This window comes from Anolis carolinensis, chromosome 3, assembly GCF_035594765.1.
Source record: "Anolis carolinensis isolate JA03-04 chromosome 3, rAnoCar3.1.pri, whole genome shotgun sequence".
NCBI lineage: Eukaryota > Metazoa > Chordata > Lepidosauria > Squamata > Dactyloidae > Anolis > Anolis carolinensis.
Window position 1 is genome coordinate 179,039,443 of NC_085843.1, and position 19,562 is coordinate 179,059,004.

Below are 19,562 nucleotides of genomic sequence, written 5' to 3' on the forward strand. Positions count from 1 at the left end.
GACCTAAAATAAGCTTGCCTGGGTGAGCACATTCTGTGTGGAATTTGAAGGTTAGTTTGGTTTGGGATGAGGAAGGGAGGGGGAATGAGAGGCTGCTTAAGAAAATTGGCAGAGCCAGAAACTGTTTCCTCCCAATTCTCCAAGCTGCCAGTCCAGCCCTTCTGTCTTTTTTCCCTCTCTCTCTCTGCAAAGGACCAGTGTGCTGGGGAGAAAGGCTGCTTATTTCTCTGCATCTGCTGAACCAGGAGAGACGCCTTCAAAGGGAAATTTTGAAACCATGCATTACATTTGGCCTCTGTTTTTTATTTTCATGTTGAATGCACCAGGAAGACTGGGTAAGTGTTTGAAATCTTGGAAAGGTTAGCTTTTTTTTTCTAGACAAAAAGTAAACTAATGTGAAATGTATGTATGTGTTCATGAACTATGTGTAGATTATATATTTTATAGAAATAGATCTGCACGTTTACAGGCCTCTCCAAAACAAAGTAAGACTCTTAAGCATTTGTCAATAATTGTACTGTCAACAAAGTAAGATACTGGTTGTGCTACCCAGTACCCAAAAATACCTTTGTGGATATGAATGTCACTTCCAGAACAGTTCATCTGGGGAGAATTGTTTTCTACATGAAAGCATGTGAAATGTATCTCAAAGAGCTTATCATCATGAAGAATCTTATAAACCTAGTTCTTAGAGGTTTCTCCTCCCTTGGTTAATGATGCTTCATTTTTTTCATCTGAATATTTCATAGTACCGGACATGTGTAAATGTACAAGATGGGGAAAATGGTTCACAAAAAAGTGGAATTTAGGCATGTATGCACATAGAAATGTCTTCATGATGACCTTGAGTTAGGTAATGCTATTACTGCATAATGAGGCAAAACTGAAGCATTGAGAAGGGTTCAATCCTGTACTTGCCAACAAGTTGTCTCCAGCACTGTGCTTCAAATTATTTGGTATTTTTCCTTTCTGTTTTTCATACTGTCCAACTTTTGATAACCATACATGGCAACCAGAAATATTATGGTGTGGATCAAAGGTCCCCAAACTAAGGCCCGTGGGCTCCAAGGTCATTTACCTGGCCCCTGTCCTAAACTTTAGACTTAGGTTTGCCCTAAGTCTAAAATGGCTTGAAGGCACACAACAACAATCCTAATTTTGGACTATTTCATCATAGTCCCCCCCCCCCCCAACAGTCTGAGGGACCATGAACGGGCCCTCCACTTAAAAGATTTGAGGACCCCTGATGTGGATAATTTGGACTCTGGTATTTAATTATCTCTCTTATCTAATTCTTTCATAGCTACACTTCCAACTTTCTTGTCTTCTATTCTTTTTTCATGACACTGCATTTTGAGAAGTGTCTGAGCCAAGATTAGAAAATGCATTCGTGTGAGTATTTCAATGAAGTTTAAAATATCAAATAGCTCCCAACTAAGGTGAACATCAAAATTTTCCCTTTTGTAAGCACCAGGGTTTTAAAGTTATAGCTCATACAAATGGAATAGGTTAGCCAGTGTTCTATTTCAGAGACCATATACGTTTATAAATCAACCTCCCGTATAAGTTGAGGCAGCTCTGGGGCCAAAATGATGGATTTTCATATGACCTATAGATAAGATGAGGGTCATGCTACAGAGAGGAGAAACTACAAACCTGGGGGGGGGGGGGGCAGCTGGCCATTTCTGCCATTTCTCCACCCAAACATTCGAAGAAGTCAGAAGCAGCAGCATGGTGGAGAGACTAGGTAGGTGCCTCTTTTAGATTCTTCCAAAATTGACTAAGCTCTCAGCAGAGAAGGGAATGGTTTCTTTTGTGCAAAGAGTTTTCACATTGACCTGTGAATAAGTTGACTCAGGCCCCTTCCAGATAGATCCTATATCCCAGGATCTGATCCCAGGTTTTCTGTTTATCCCAGATTATCTGGTAGTGTGGATTCATATAATCCAGTTTAAAGTAGAAAACTTGGGATCAGATTCTGGGATATAGGGCCTGTCTGGAAAGGCCCTTAGTTTTTTGGAGTTGATATTTGACTAAGATTATTCGATTTGTATGTGAGTTATATATAATACAGAGCAGTTACAGATGAGATGTATTCATGATTGCTAATTATCCATCATTGTGACACTATTGCTGTGAGCATAACCTCCTCTTCTCGAAAAAAATCATACTTACTAGGCATCAGTTGCATGGGGAACTGGTCCATTATGGTGGCGACTTTAACATGAGTGAATGATGTTTCTATCAGATCTGGGTAACCCAGGACATTAAAGGTTGCTTAGTCAAGTATATTTAACTATCTATAGAAGTTGCTGAAGTAGAATACCGGCCATCCTCTTTTGATATAATAAGCTGAGGGCAGGCTTCATTTTAGAAAGGAATGTTCTGCTGTCATTGCTTCTAGCTTAGTCCAGAGTGGAATTTCTAAAGTAATGTTTGATACAGAATAGGCAATTTCTCATCAATGAATAAGCAATAAAAAGTAAAATCTAATGAATGCAGAACCAAATTCTTAGGCATATTTAACATGTGTTGGATCATTTCTGAAGAATGCCATATCTCTCTGATGTTTGCACACCACTATTAGCCTGGGCAATAATGGTGTTCTTTACATAGAATGATATAGAAACAGATGCCAAGCACACTCTAAAAAGACAAATTAAGCACACGTTACATAAGTTTAATGCAGTGATTACAATAAAAATGTTTCTCTTGCTGAAGTTATCAGTTAGATGTCTTTGTTCTGGATGGTCTGGCAATGGGAAAAATGCACCTGAAGTATCCTATTTCCTGCTAAAGTTTTGTTCAGGCAAATTAGAGGTCCTGCTAAAGTTTTGTTCAGGCAAATTAGAGGTTTATATTCCCGTTGTAACCATAAAACCATGTTCTACGGAGTATTTGTGTCTCATTTCTAATAATGAGAACCAATCAGAACTTTACTCCCAAACTAACTTCACAGGAACACATAAAATTCTGCTTTTATGAGACAGGGTCAGGTTTTTATTAAGAGCAGTCACAAACTGGGTAAGCAATATTATGGTGAAGGACTGAGCATTCTTTTATTGTGTATTTGCTGAAATTTAGTTGTATTTTGTAGTTGTATATTTTCCATGGACTAATCATTATTTTAAATGTTCCTTTCAATTGCTCTTGAGGAGGTGCAGCCAGTTTGGGGAAATACACAGTTACAGAGTACTAGCTATAAATCAATGGTGTTATTAATATCTTCTTCAGGGAGTTCGGCTCTTACGGGCTTATTGGACAGATTACAACAAAATAATGTATGTGAAGTGCTCTGAACACTCTCTTTAAACTGCTATTATGATAGGACACATTAGTGTGATCCATCACTTGGTGAAGAGCAATTGAAAGCCATTTAGTCCTCTCAAAAACAGTTATGTTTAATGTTTCTGAATACAGATTTATTCTTTTCCAAGCATAAACAAGTATAACCGGAGCAGACATGAAATTAAACAAAGTGAGTTCTTAACTTTCTGGAAGAAATAATTTACTCAGAGAAGCTGTCAAATAAAATCCTGAGGAAGAGAGGGGCATCTAGGTGACTTTTTTGGCTCATGTGAAAAATAATTTAGTCAATTTGAGTCCTAAACACTTTGATGGAGAACAGGGAAAACCATTTCTAGCTTTAGCACAGGCAACCCAGTGCTTTTTGGCCATCCCTGTTGCTCATCGTAAGCCACCCTGAGTCCCTTTTGGGAGATGGTGGTGGGATATAAATGTTGTTGTTGTTGTTGTTGTTGAGCCTCATCTGGAAGCAGCCACTGTCAGGAATGAACCATATCTGTTGAGCTCCCTATCAACTATCTGAACTGAGCACAGGCATGTTTCTCTTGCCAGGGAGGAAGCCAGCAGAGGGGCTTTCTCCTATTTTGTAGTGAAATGTGTCCATTGTTCCTGATTTTCTCATTGAAAATCAAGAAAAGCCTTGTCTAAATTCCAAGTTTACCTGGAACACAGTTTGAAAATCTTAGCTTTACATCTTTTTTTGTAAATTGGTTGTTTTTTCATTAGTTTGCATAGGCTCTGTGCATGTAATACACTCTCTTGGAGAGAATGACCTCAGCAGAATTAAATTCCCTTACTAACACTCACAGATTTGTTATTAGGCATCAGTTCCCACCCTTGGCTGCAATCCACTGTTAAAAATCTTTGTTTTTGTCAGATAAGCTCCTACTCTATAGATTCATGAGCCTAGCTCACACGCATAGAAGATTAGCCAAAGAAACAGCCTTCTCCAATTCTATTGACTTAGGAGAAAACCTATATTTTCCAGGGGTGCTAGAAATTATACCAGCTCTGCTCTAGTACTTTTACTTCAAAAGCAGGTTGACATGACAGAAAAGTTGCATAGGAAGCTTTTACTGACATTGAGTTAAATTGGTGGTCATTTGCTCAATTTATGCACTCAGCCCCTTATCAAGCAGGGACTTTCAATATGTTGTTGGACTGCATCTCCCAGCATGGTAAGGAATTTGGAGAATTACCATGTAGCAACATATGGATGGTTACACAGTACTCATCACTGGTTTATAAGCCAATTAAAATATAACATCTTAGGACTTCGTCACATGACGGGCTACAAGTGTTTTAGGATTCTTGCAGCACAACGGATCAATGGAGTCCCATACTGCCCATCACAAAATGTAGGCCCACTTGCAGCAGGGCTCCATTGATGAAACGGGGTGCAAGCATCCTATGAGTTTGTGTCCAGAACACAGGAGGCTTCCCGTCTTCCATTGGAAACCACGTGGCCAGTGCAGGGGGGGAGCCATGTGGTGATGCTTCCCCACATGTGATTGGTAAATATCACTGCCGGCGGGGTGCCAGGATTGCCCTGCTGCTATATTGATTCACCAAGGAGACTAACCAATCACCCCATGAGACCTCATCAGTGTGATGAGGTCCTAAATCCTCTTGGAAAGGCTTCCAAGAAACAAGACGGGCATCTGATGGTGTCTCTTGGAGAAAGGGTCCCTTTCACACTATACAGTTATAGCTCTGTGGTTCCACTTTAATGATTCCATTCTGTAGAGTCTGAGGATTTGCAGTGGAAGGTGAATTCTCAGCTGCAGAACTCTAATGCCTAAACAAACTACACAACATAAACTTACATAAAATGCATTGTGGCAGTTCAGTTTAGTGCTATAAATGTGTATCGTGAACGAACCTGAAGGGTTTAGAGAACTGGCTGAGATGCCATCTTCCCAACACCTTATCCCAGAAGGAGTTTGCTACTTCATCTCACAACTTGAGATATATGATCTTTCTAAAGGAAGAATAAATACAGAACAAATTAAATTTATATTTAAAGACTTATCAACTTAGTTCCTTTCACTAAGATATCAACATACCAATATAGAGTATTGATTGATCAGATAGAAGCTTGGGTCAAAATCTAGACAATATACATAACATCCCCACCTTCATATACAATTTGTATGAGGTGGGAAATAAGCATTGGGCCTGCTCTCCTCCCTAGCATACTAACTTTGGTGCAGCAGTCCTTGTAAGTTTGTGAGGTGAGGAGGAATGAACAAAGAGGTGTGTCTGGTATTTGTCTCAAGTTTCATAAAACACAAAGCTGGGAATGTTATATTGGAACTAACCTACTAGCTTTCACTTTAAAAAGAAAGGTTTAAGAATTTTATTGGTCATAGTCATGCAATTCCTTCATTTTACATGCAACAGTCAATCCTTTATCTTCTAGAATTATGGTTCCCTTATCTCTCGTACAAGATGCATGAAAAATTAGGACCTGAAATTGGTGATGTTTTACTAGCATAATGAAGAACAGAAGCATTTTAATCAAAATAGTAAAACTGAGGCCAAGAGCGTATATTTTCTGTACTCAATGGCACAAGAAATAACAAGCAGATGTTGATATCACATGTGGAAACAGTTATTCTGGTTGCACAGGCTGTATGTAGTTTTATATCATAAGCTAGAAGGGTTCCTTCCTTATTATAATAAACTCAAATTAATTATTATGCTGCATGAAAGTTAATTCCACATTCAAAAATTCCATCTACCTTTTACCTCATCCACTTATATTGTTGAACAAAGAAGCCAGATGGCATGGTACAGTGGTTAGACTCAGATGTGACAGATACCTTCACCAAGTCTGACTCCAATCCTCATCAATGCTGCAGGCGCACACAGGCACACAAATACAGCGAACATACTGTAAAAAAATAAATACTGTAAACATACCATGTATATATATATGTATGTGTACATGTATTTATTTACTAAGGGTCCTTTATTTGGCAACCATGTAATTTTGTTTTTTGTGATGCATAGCATGGCAATAGAGAATGCAATTATAAAATTAGGAAGAGTATTATGATGAGCATAAAAAGTGGAAGAAAAATATAGAAAAAATGTGCTTTGAAATACATATTTTTTCCTACACAAGACACCATCTTTCTGTTGCAATCAAATTGCACATAGTATATTTATACAGTGTATCACATTTGCACACCAATTTGATATAGTGCAGCAGCTGCAGCATGTGTGCCTTCAAAGTCTGGTGAAGGCTTCAAGTTGTGGGGCAGGTAGATCAGGTAAAAGATAAAGCTGAGAGGCAAACAAGAATGGAGGAAGACCAGGCAACAATGAAAGATAGATCACTCCCCCAAGATGGAGTAGAGCTGTTCATTGCTTTTGGCGCTCTACCTCACTCTGCCTAAGGAGTAAGTTGTATTATCAGCGAGTTCATGGCAAAGAGAGACATGAGATTAAACCAGAGGCGGTCCAGCCATAAGGCGAAATAGGCATTTGCCTGTGGCGCCATCGTCCCGGGGGCACCATCGTCCTGGGAGGAGGGCACCACTCTCCACCTCCTTCTCTTTCGGGCCTTCCAGCGGCCGCGCTGGGCCTTCCGGCCGGCGCAGACCCACCTTCGCACCACGCAAGCCCACCTTTGGGGCCTTCAGAGATTGTGAGGTCTGTAGGAACTTGGAATCTAGGTATGTGGGGTTTATATATCTGTAGAAGGTCCAGGGTGGGAGAAAGAACTTTTCTTTGAAGCAGGTGTGAATGTTGTAATTAATCACCTTGATTAGCATTTAATGGCCCTGTGGCTTCAAGACCTGGCTTCTTCTTGCCTGGGAGAATCTTTTTTTGGGAGGAGTTAGCTGTCCCTGATTGTTTACTGTCTGGATTTCTTCTGTTTTCAGAGTGTTGTTCTTTATTTATTGTCCTGATTTTAGAGTTTTTTTTTAATACTGAGGGCTATCTGGGTTATCTAAGTCCACACTGCCCTATATCCCTGTTCAATGTTTAGTGTTAAATTTGCAAATATAGTAATTCCTACATAACATTACCATGTATTGAACTGCTTTTTCTATTGATTTGTTGTAAAACATGATGTTTTGGTGCTTAATTTTTAAAATCATAATGTAATTTGATGTTTTATAGGCTTTTCCTTTATACTTCCTTATTATCCAACATTTTCGCTTATCCAACGCTTTTATTTTTCAGTGATTGGTTTGGGGGGCGCCAAAATTCTGTTCGCCTATACTTGAAAAATATCTAGGGCCGGCTCTGGATTAAACCATATGTTTCTCAAACTGTGCTCTTTCAGATGTTTTGGACTTCAGCTCCCACAATTTCTAACAGCTGATAAGCTGGCTGGGATTTCTGAGAGCTGAATTCCAAAACACCTGGAGAAGCAGAGTTTGAGAAACACTACTATGGATTTTCTGTTTACGCCTCTATCTCTTACTAAGGTCACTAAGGAAGCTTCCTGCTCAGATGGATTTGAATTTGGGTTTTCCAAGTCCAGAACTTTAAAATCTACACAGTACAGTTTTATCTTCACATCTGCAGTTTTGACTTTTGCAGATTTAATTATCCATAGGAATGTATAGGTCCTCCAATGTGACTCTGTGATCATTTTCCTCCAGTCATGCTGAAGGGTCTTGAAATTTCTAGAGAAAGCACCTTTTTAGGGATCTCTAAGACTTTCCAATGCAATTCTGTGTTCAGTTTCCAGGAGTTGACCATAGAGTTGTATTACCTCTCATGTAAAAAACTAAAAAAGCAATGTCTTTATTTGATTTTGTTTTTTCACTTTCATGAGGGCCTTCTGTCCCTAATCCCAGTGAATGTAGAGCAGTGATTCCCAAAGTGGGTGCTACCACCCCCTGGTGGGTGCTGCAGCAATCCAGGGGGGCGGTGATGGCCACAGGTGCATTTGGGGATAATGAATAACTGTATTACCTTTCTATTCTGAGTTCAAAAAATAGCTTCATAATTTCAAACTTCAATATTTCTAATTTACACCTTTCTTTACTATGTTTTACGAAAAAGGTAGAAACATTAATACATATATCTTTCTGTTTAATTGCTTTTAAAAAAATTTAAAAAATTAATTTCCAGGGGCGCTGAGTAATATTGTTTCTGGAAAGGGGGCGGTAGGCCAAATAGGTTTGGGAACCACTGCTGTAGAGGAATGACTATATTATATTTCTTTCAGATCAGTGCTAGCTGTATACTGGTAATTCAAAAGTTAAAACATTTGTGGATGCGAAATGCCACAATTAAAAGTGCACAATTTGCATATTAAGCAACATAATTTAGCTGGATTTAGAGAACTGAGACATGGCAACCTGCATGCTCCTATACTCTTCATACTAAAATGAATTCTGCCCAATGTCTTGTATCAATATCCCGTCAAATGTATGACAGAGGTACCAACAATAGGCCACAAAGTAATAAATAATACAGCATCTTTAGACAGACAACATTAGAAAAGAAAAATTAAAGCCACCTGGACTTCTATTAACTGTCACTCAGGATCCGATGGTAGCAAATTCAAACTCAGAACCTTCTATTCCCTTCAATTTTCCTTGGTTAGAAAGAGGGCACCTGGAAACAGGCACTGCAACATTCAATAGTGAACTTCTTTTGTAACCTGACAGTCTCCATTTTAGAAAACTAGAAACATTTGTAAATTAATGTCATTGGTATTTTTTTGTATTAACATTTAAATGGGGTATGTTTACAGTGGCCTTTTTCTTAGGGCTTTTCCACACAATCATATAGCCCAGAATATTAAGGAAGAAAATTCCACAATATCTGCGTTAAACTGGATTATTTAAGTCCATACTGCCATATATTCCAGTTCAAAGCAGATAATATGGGATTTTATTCAACTGTGTGGAAAGGGCCTTCCATAGTCGGGGAAAACCTTATTGACAATTGTGCTCTTTTTTCCCTCCTCTCCTTCAGGCTCCAAAATAGTTTCCAAAGCCCCACCAACAGTGTAGTTTTACGTTTCCTTTCAACCCAAATTCTCTGACTTTGAGACAAGCAAGTTCCACATAGTTTTGGTTTCCCTTCCTCATTCTGAAACGGGTGGGGGTTCCAGAACAAACCTTTTAGGAGTTGTAAGCCTGGCCAAGTATTCCAGAGCCTTTTTTCATGCTCTTTAACCACATCTTGTTTTTCTTCCTGGAAAGCCTTTAAAAGAGAGCTTGTGTTGCCTTTATGAGGAGACAGTTTCGCTTAGAGAAAAACAATGTGAAGGACAAAATAAACAAAGTGAAATAAACAAAGAGTACGACAAGCATTTCCCTTTGGATGAAAACCAGCTCCGCTAAGAAGAGAGGCAGCTGCCTTAGACTGTAAGGGTCTCATCCCATGAGCGGGGGAGGGAACCGTCCTACACTATTCTCTACCATTGAGGTTTGTCTTCTGGGGTGGCCAGCCATCCCATGTCCTTTCCCTGGTGAGATCTGTCTTTCCCCATTCTGAGTTGGGTAGAATTTAACTCCTCAAAATGCCTTTTGAGCTCCATTTCCATGTGCTGCGGAAAAGGAGTCCCACCAGAAGTGCTCTTACGTCATGTGATGGCTTCTGTGGGACTCCATTTCCAAAGTGTATGGAAATGGAGTCCAGAATCTGTGGGATGAGGTCCAGAGCCAACAAACTCAATCCAACAACCTTCAACTGAGGAAGGCATGGAGCTGTAAATTTAACTATCCAAAATGAAAACACGCAGAAAGACCGACATACTTACTTGTGGCCAAATGGATCAGACCTCTTCAGGTTACCATCTTGAGGCTAAGACAAGATTGTTGAAAGATACAAGTCTTATATAACCTCTGCTGACAAGATTCTAGAACATCAGTTGAGCATGGACAAACAGTACAGAGCTGAACTCAACAGCTTGTTGACCAATCAGCCAATCAGCTCAAAGGAGAGTTATAAATAGCATAAAATGGCAGTTGGCTGTTACCACAGTTCTTTATACTTGACAGCTGTGAGATTTACAAGACAACAGAAGTTGTGGGACAGCAGCAGATCTCCAGGAATCTCTCCTGATGGCTGGACTCTTTTCCCTCTGGAGGAGGAGTGGGCTGCACTATGCTGTATTTATCATCCAATGGTCCCTAAACTATTTAGCTGCTTTCAGACCCAGTGGAGGATATTATCCCATCACCCATGGCAAAGTAAGATTCAGGTGTCAAGCCAGTCATAAATGTGTGTAGAATACAGATGTCTTACAACTTGGATAGCAAAATATCCAAACACAATCTGATGCTGAGCATCCTGACTGCTTGTTTCAGGGACCAAACCTGAGTGAAGCCATGGCATTTTCGACTCATGATCCCAGAGACAAACATTGCTTTCCATTTGATCAGCTCTCCTATCTTTTCCACTGAACCCCTAATGTAAAGGGAAGATGCAAGGAATCTTCACTGTACACAATGACAACTGTTAGACATTGCTGGCTGACTAACCACTTCATCAGATGGGCAGGGGGAAAGTGGGGGAAAGTGGAGGGAACCGTCTTACACTGTTCCCTACCGTCTGTCTTCTGGGATGACCAACTATCCCATGTCCTTTCCCCATATTTTATTCGCATTACCCCGCTTTCTCAGGTTTGGAGTCAAGTAACATCCAATTCCTGAAAATGGACTCCTGTCTGTGGAAACAGAGTCCCATGGAATCTCACCAGAAGTGCCCTTACACTATGCGATGGTCTCTGTGGGACTCCATTTCTGAAGCCCATGGAAACAGAGCCAAAAGTTTGCCTGACAAGGTCCTTAGCCACAGATCATGTTGTCCTACGTGGACAATTCCACAGAACTTGTCCCATATTACCCACTATCTAGACACATAGCATTTGTGATTGTTTGTATTTTAACTGGTTCTTTAGCCCTAAACCACTTTAAGAGCTGGCCAAGGATCTGAAGGCATTGTTTTTTTTTCCCCATGTGGCTGTCCCCAATAAGTGGTTTTGCACTAGAGCTGGAGGGAGAATTAGGGGTGGCTCAGACTGGTTCATGAGAGGCAACAAGGGGCAGCAGTTTTTGTGACCAGTGGCCTTGGTCATGGGTTATATACACACACCACACACACATGTATATACAGGTAATTGTAGATCAATATATCCTATCTCAGTATTAGCACACTTCTGGATGGCTAGAGACTGGCAGAAATACATATGTTCAAATGCATGACAGAAAAGGGGGGGGGGAAGGAAAGTGAGCATAGCTTTGTCGCCATCCTAAGTGCAGATAGGATGAGTTTTTCACAAGCAAGTTCACATCGAGGTGCCCAGAGGACACATGTGACACTCAGGGCAAACATGGGGGTCTATGCAGGTTGGGAAAATACAGGGTAAATAAGGATTCCCACCCCTCTACCCCAGGTATACAAGTTAAATTACATATGCAAAACCAACATATAATATTATATGCTTGATGTTATGTGCCTTTCACAGATGTTTCTTGGATAGATTTATTTAGAGTGACTTTTGCCTTTGCCTTCTGAAAGCCTGTAAGAATAAAATGCCTAATATAATAATAATAATAATAATAATAATAATAATAATAATAATAATAATAATAATTTTTACCCACCTCTCCTGGTGGCTTGAGGCTGGGTACAGCACAGTTAAAACAGTGAGGTAAAAGAAAACAATATTAAAATACATTTAACAAATACACAAAGGTAAAATACAGCTTACATTTTGCCTATAAATGCAGGTTAAAAAACAATTTGAAATTGACTGGGTGGGACTGCCAAAAGAGAGAGTTTTTAAATTATGTCTTAAATACTGACAGCTGATTTAGCTTTTAGAGCTATTCTGGCAGTTCATTCAACAGTTGTGGGGTGGTTGATAAAAAGGTCCTCTGATGACTGTCACCAGCTGGGTTCTGGCTGGTAGAAGTAAGTGTCCTCCTGAGGATCTCAGTGTCCTAAGTAATCTTGTAGGTACAGTAGAGTCTCACTTATCCAACATAAACGGGCCGGCAGAATGTTGGATAAGCAAATATGTTGGATAATAAGGAGGCATTAAGGGAAAGCCTATTAAACATCAAATTAGGTTATGATTTTACAAATTAAGCACCAAAACATCATGCTATACAACAAATTGGACAGAAAAAGTAGTTCAATATGCAGTAATGCTATATAATAATTACTGTATTTATGAATTAAGCACCAAAATATCATGATGTATTGAAAACATTGGCTACAAAAATGCATTGGATAATCCAGAATGTTGGATAAGCAAGTGTTGGATAAGTGAGACTCTACTGTATGTAATTCTAGACCCAAACCATGTAGGGCTTTAAAGGTCAAAACCAACACTTTGTACTTCACCCAAAAACTAATCAGCAATCAATGGCATGACTTTAGTATGTGTGTAATATGCTCACTCCTGGATGCTCCTGTAATAGTCTGGCTGATGTATTTTGAACCAACTTGAGATTTCGAACTTGGTACAGGTGGCCCGATGTAAAGTACACTGCAGAAGTCCAACCTTGAGGTTACCAGTGTGTGTACTACCATCTTTAGGTCCTTCAAATCTAGGAAGGGGCGTATCAGCTGAAGCTTGTAGTAAGAATTCCTAGGTATCTCATTTACCTGGTTGACATCTGGAGAAATGATCCAGGAACACTTCCAAGGTGCGAACACAGCCTTTCAGGGGGAGATTAACATCATCCAAGATTGGCTGACACACCTTCAACCCCAGATTAGGACTCTTGATGGCAAGCACATGTTTTATCTGGATTCAGTTTCAATTTATTTTTCCTCGTCCAGCTCATTACCTCTTTCAGGCATTTATTCAGAGGAGACACGCTATCCTTAGCTAAAGCTGTTTAACCGTTCCATCCATGCTTTCGTCTTATATTTGTAAATCACTTCTATTATGTAACTGAACTAAGTTTGCCTAGTCAGCAGTACAGCTTTTCCATTAACAGCGGCTTGATGGGCAGAAAAATTAGTTTACTTCTTTATTATTTCTAAAACAAGGAAGCCAAGTATTTATTATTTATTTATTTAAAGCATTTATATTCCGCCCTTCTCACCCCGAAGGGGACTCAGGGCGGATCACATTACACATATAGGCAAACATTCAATGCCTTTTGACATAGAACAAAAACAAACAAACATAGGCTCCAAGGGGCCTTGAACTCATGACCTCCTGGTCAGAGTGATTCACTGCAGTTAATTGCAGCTGGCTTGCTCTCCCGCCTGCGCCACAGCCCAGGCCTGTAGTATTATTGGCAACTACCATGTATTATTGGCAACTACCATGTGCCGTTGACTGCTACAACAACAAATAATGTTCTTGATTAGTCAGGAATGCCAATATGTAATATATCTTGATTAGTCAGGAATGCAGGACTATTGAGCAACTTGATGATATAAAATGTCTTAGGTCTGTTAGTCCCAAAATGTGAAAGCAATAAGATATGCTTACTGAACAGTCAGTTCCCTTCAATTCAATTGCTTTACACGTAGTGATAATGAAAGCACACAAGGATACATATTTGGCCAAAACCAAGGTCACCACAACATCTGTTATAGAACTCCAATATGCTGATGACAACGTAGTCTGTGCGCATTCAGAAGAAGACCTACAAGCCACTCTAAACGCCTTCGCAGAAGCATACGAGAAGCTCGGCCTCTCACTGAACATCGAGAAAACCAAAGTGCTCTTCCAACAGGCACCAGCTAATCCCTCTGCAATGCCAGGAATACAGCTTAACGGTGTAACATTAGAAAATGTTGACCATTTCCGCTACCTTGGCAGCCACCTCTCCACAAAAGTCAACATCAACACTGAAATACAACACCACCTGAGCTCTGCGAGTGTAGCATTTTCCCGTATGAAGCAGAGAGTGTTTGATGACCGGGACATCCGTAGAGATACCAAGGTGCTTGTTTATAAAGCCATTGTCCTCCTAACCCTGCTCTACGCCTGCGAAACGTGGACTGTGTACAGACGTCACACCAAACTCCTGGAGCGTTTCCATCAGCGTTGCCTCAGGAAAATCCTGCAAATCTCTTAGGAAGACAGGCAGACAAATGTCAGCGTGCTTGAGGAAGCAAAGACCACCAGCATTGAAGCGATGCTCCTACGCCATCAACTCCGCTGGACTGGCCACGTTGTCCGAATGTCCGATCACCGTCTCCCAAAGCAGTTACTCTACTCCGAACTCAAGAATGGGAAACGTAATGTTGGTGGTCAGGAAAAGAGATTTAAAGATGGGCTTCAAGCCAACCTTAAAAACTGTGGCATAGACACTGAGAACTGGGAAGCCCTGGCCCTTGAGCGCTCTAATTGGAGGTCAGCTGTGACCAGCAGTGCTGCGGAGTTCAAAGAGGCACGAATGGAGGGCTTAAGGGAGAAACGTGCCAAGAGGAAGGAGTGTCAAGCTAACCCCAACCGGCACCGCCTTCCACCTGGAAACCATGTCCTCACTGCGGGAGAATATGCGGGTCAAGAATCGGTCTCTTCAGCCACCTAAGAAGCCACCCCCAAGATGGAAGACAATCGTCCTCGAGCTACGAGGGATCGCCTAAGTAAGTAAGTAGTACATATTTGGCACCCAAAGAAATAATTATCTCTGCTCATATTTGGGAGTTTGTGAATATATTTCAGTTCAAAATATTCAGAGGAAAATTGGAAAGAGAAGCAGTTGAATATTCACAAATTACAGTTCATTGTTATCCAAAGCAAAACCCATTGCGAAATATTATTATTGCTTGTTTTTCTCATACAGTTGCTGCAGATCCCGTCATTGATCACCATACAAGCTCAGAACAGAGTGACTGGTGTGATAATCACAACACAATTCACAGGCGCTTAGATACTGTCCAAGAGGTAAGAAGATACATTAGAATAATGAGGCATATTTGCTCTTACAGGCCCTTTCTTTGCAACCTTCCCCCAGAACTATCATTTATTTATTGAAAAAAGACGATTATGTTTCAGTTCAGACAGAGGAATCAAGTCTTGCTAATTAAAAAAATTAAAAATTTGAAAGTATGATTGCATAGCATAATGAAGGACAAAAGAAAAAAACAGCATCTTGATAGTTCTTCATTCTCCTGCCAGTAAACCAGGCTACAACTCTAGATTCTGTTTTTGGTGGTGCTTACTCAGAAACAGATGATCCCAATGTTAATCATTTAATATTAATGTCTCAACACAATTCAATTTCTGGAAAAAAAACTTCAAGATCCATGTCCACCAGAGGGCAGCACAAGATCAGAAATCATATAAATGTTTACACAAAATAATGCTTCTTTTCATGTTGTGCATCAGCCAGAGTGTGAGCTCTATTTTTTCCTATACTTTCAATCAAAGGGTCAATATCACATACACAAAGTCTGTTTATTTTTTTGTTTTAGAAAATCTAATGTTGCTATTTCATTTGTCTTTGCTTTAACATACTGGGAACGTAAGGGGGGGGGGTTTGGGAGGGGGATAGGAAAACACAATAAAATATGTGTCTTTGGACCCTTGAAGACCATTAAGTCCAACCCTAGATGCATAGTTACTAAGAACACACTGTTACCTCATTCTGATTCAACATATGCTATGAGTGTTGAGATTATAAAGAAATGGCACAAAAGAGGAGGAGTGCTTCTGGTCATCAAGACTAAGCCTGTCTAAAAATGGTGAGAAAACACTAATAATGTTTCTCGTTCACCTGCACCATCTTAAAGCACTGTGAACCGGACTAGCAAGCACCGGAGGAAGCAAATTAATATCTGGACTATATCACTTTTTTTATGTCAGGAGCGACTTGAGAAACTGCAAGTTGCTTCTGGTGTGAGAGTTGGCCGTCTGCAAGGATGTTGCCCAGGGGATGCCTGGATGTTTTGATGTTTTACCATCCTTGTGGGAGGCTTCTCTCATGTCCCCTCATGTGGAGCTGGAGCTGACAGAGGGAGCTCATCCATGCTCTCCCTGGATTTGAACCAGCAACCTTCAGGTCAGCAATGCAACCTTCAAGTCAGCAGTCCTGCCAGCACAAGGGTTTAACCCATTGCACCACTGGGGGCTCCTGTATCTATATCTAGACTATATATACCGGTAGAGACTATATCACTTCAAGACAGCAAAAAGCAAGACATGGAAGCAACAAGTGAAAGCAGCATTATACTTATGTTGTTGTTCTTTAACTTCTTCCTGACTTATGGTAACCCTAGAGTGGATTTCTTGGCATGATTTATTCAGGGGAGGGTTCCCTTTACCTTCCTCTGAGGCTAAGGAGGTATATTTTATCTAAGGTTATTCGTTGAGTTTCCATAGCTGAGTGAGAAAATGAACTCTGGTATCCCAGCAACACTCAGATCACTATACCATACTGCTCTCATTTATATTACAGGTCAAAAATCCTTTCTCCAAAATACTTGGGACCAACATGTTTTGGATTTTGGAATGCCCATATATATGTATACACACACACACACACACACACACACATATATATAATGAAGAAGGGACCCAAGTCTAAATACAAAATTCATTTTTGTTTCATATACAACTTATACAAATAGCCTGAAGATAATTTCATACATTCTTTTAAATGCATGTTTGCATGAAACATTTCTGTATATTTAACCATCAGAAAGCAAACATGTCACTATCACACCCACCCAGGTAAACAATTTTGGAATTGAAATTCTGGCTAAGGGATGCTCAACCTGAAATACCTACTAGGAAAAAAATCAAAGTATATATAAATCAGTGTAAATCCAAACTAAATTATGACTTGGATTTGTGTTTAGTTAACCCTAACCTGCTCAGGTTCAGTTGAATGATGGATCCTGTCAGCCACGGGGAAGTTGATCATGTCTAACTCTATTTGTTATGATTCAAGTGACCAACCCTTGGACTGGATGCAAATTGCTGTTCCTTTACCATCAGAATCTCCCCTTTCATCAGCAGGTAGAAAAAACAGTTGACCAACTAGACACTGAAGTCAATTCAATTCTCAATACCATCAGCAAAACAGAACAGAGTATTCCCCTTGCTCCTGGAACTCCTCTGATGGATCTCTATGAAGGTATGAATTCACAGAGAGGTTGTGTATCTGCTGTATGAAACAAAGATGGGAAACTTTTGCCATGCCAGATTTTTAGATCACAGTTCCCATAGTTCCATGCTGTGTGCGGCTGATGGGAGTTATAGGCCAAAATACCAAGCAAGCCCAAAATTCCCACTGCTGGTTTATTGGATATACTCAAAGATAAGACAACCTCATGTATAAGTTGGGAGGCAAGATTATATATGTTGATATGACCCATGAATAAGTTGAGGATCATTCTGTGGAGAAGGGAAACCCCAATATGACCTCAGGGAGCCAGTCACAGTCACGCCTACCTACAGCCACCATTCCCCCATCCCGTCCACACATTCAGAAAGACCAGAAGCAGCACTATGGCAAAGAAAGTACAGTAGGGTCTCGCTTATCCAACCTTCGCTCATCCAACCATCTGTATTATCCAATGCAGTCAGTGGGCCGCTTTGCGTACTGGGCACTCGCCGGGAGGGGTGAGATGTGGCTGGCGCAGACTTTTCCCACTGGCACAGCTTCTGGCCTATTTTCCATTATCAGAATATTCATATCCTAAGCACTCAAATACCCCAGGGCAGTTGGAAAGCCAATGAGGTTAAAACTATGCTCACAAAGTGGAACTGAACCTCAAGAAAAACTATGAGTTAATGCTGCCTTATGATACCACATCTCTCCATATTTGACTCCTTACAGTTCCAGAAGCCCCAAAGGGGAATAGGGAAATGCCATCCTCCAGGAGGGTAATATGAACATGACCAAATCACTTTTATTATATAAAAGACAACACATTCTGTTATTTTCATATTGCAGAGACGATCACTTACCTTTTAATGAAACCAAAGAACTACACAAATTACAAACAAGCAAAAACGAAACCTATCACTACAAGGGATTCAACCAGTTTTTCCCACAAGCAGGATAAGCAATATCCAATTTACAAAATTCACATCCACATATGTAATTTGACGTTTAATAGGCTTTTCCTTAATCCTTATTATACAAGATTTTTGCTTATCCAACGTTCTGCTGGCCCATTTATGTTGGATAAGCGAGACTCTACTGTAGAAGTTGGTGCTTCTTTTAGGTCAGTGGTTCTCAACCTGTGGGTCCCCAGATGTTTTTGGTCTTCAAGTCCCAGAAATCCTAACAGTTGGTAAAATGGCTGGGATTTCTGGGAGTTGTAGGCCAAAAATATTTGGAGACCCCAAATTGAGAAACACTTTTTCCAGCACAATCTAAGCTCTTGCCTTTTGCCACTCTACTCAGAGAAGGGAGTGACTCCTTTCTGATAAGAGGTAAGGTAGAGTACTCACGTTGACTCATGGATAAGTCAACCCAAAGTTCTTTGACTAAATTTTCTGGACTTCTGCATGAGTATATGCAGTAGGTCTACAAATTTAACATTCAACACAAACATTCTTTTCCCACTTTCAATTGCACACACTATGTGTGTGCTTCTGGCGAGGGGGGTGGAAACATCAGTCAGCTGCTTCCTGTTCAACAGGAACAGACTCAGTTGCTGCAACTGAAACAAGTGATGACTGCAAGATTGATTTGAATGCATTGTGTAGCATTTTAACAATGGTGTTTATGAATATGTAAATCCTCAACAAGATTCCAGCTATTTTTTCCCCCAAACCTTTTCCTCTGGTGAAGTGCTCTGAAGTATTAGAGAAAATAGTATGGGAGGTATTGAAAATTAGTTCCCTCACTTTCTGTTCATAGAACAGCAATGTCAAACTCAGCATTACTATCCAGATTCGTTAATGATCAGTAATATCTTCTCTGGGAGAAATGTTTTGATAACTTGCCATCACTGTTTCTACTGTCTTTCTCTTTAGATCCCAGTTGAGCTCAAGAAGATGGAAGAAAAGCCCATTGTATACCTATGTATCATCCACCAAAGTAATTAACTCCGGCTGTACGTCATATTTTAAAAACTAAACTGGTGTATTTAGTCTTGCGATGAACAGTGTTTCATAACATTTCCTTCATGATCAATACAAAATATAAAATCGAACTGTAATAATTAATGTTGGTTTCTCATGAAGGTTTTAATATGTGTTTGTAGGTGTCACTCCAGAAAACCAAAGTAACCAAAGTGCTAGCAAATTTAGGTTGGAACAGGACAAGGGCTGTTTAGGAAACTACTGTATAGGGTTTCCACTGTTACTGGAAAACCTACTGTATGGCAAATGTCAAATT

The 19,562-nt window shown here is 40.1% G+C and overlaps 2 protein-coding genes across 2 annotated transcripts in view; one reads left to right on the top strand and one right to left on the bottom strand.

Annotated features, from left to right (window-relative positions):
- The window catches only part of LOC100558175 (L-threonine ammonia-lyase), an 84,178-nt gene that overhangs the window by 63,435 nt on the left and 1,181 nt on the right, over window positions 1-19,562 (bottom strand). The gene's annotated exons all lie outside the window — the stretch shown is intronic.
- plac9 (placenta associated 9) lies at window positions 108-19,390 on the top strand. The gene is made up of 4 exons (XM_016997466.2): window positions 108-335; window positions 15,051-15,151; window positions 17,228-17,345; window positions 19,199-19,390. Exons 1-4 carry the CDS (start codon window positions 278-280, stop codon window positions 19,207-19,209), a joined length of 288 nt encoding a protein of 95 aa, XP_016852955.2. The 5' UTR covers window positions 108-277; the 3' UTR covers window positions 19,210-19,390.

What these genes read in the sequence shown, in the direction of transcription:
- plac9 (XM_016997466.2), top strand. Translation starts at nt 278, where the DNA reads ATGCATTACATTTGGCCTCTGTTTTTTATTTTCATGTTGAATGCACCA. An exon ending in GAATGCACCAGGAAGACTGG is followed by an intron (nt 336 to 15,050) that starts GTAAGTGTTTGA and finishes TTTCTCATACAG; the next exon opens with TTGCTGCAGATCCCGTCATT. An exon ending in GCTTAGATACTGTCCAAGAG is followed by an intron (nt 15,152 to 17,227) that starts GTAAGAAGATAC and finishes TTTCATCAGCAG; the next exon opens with GTAGAAAAAACAGTTGACCA.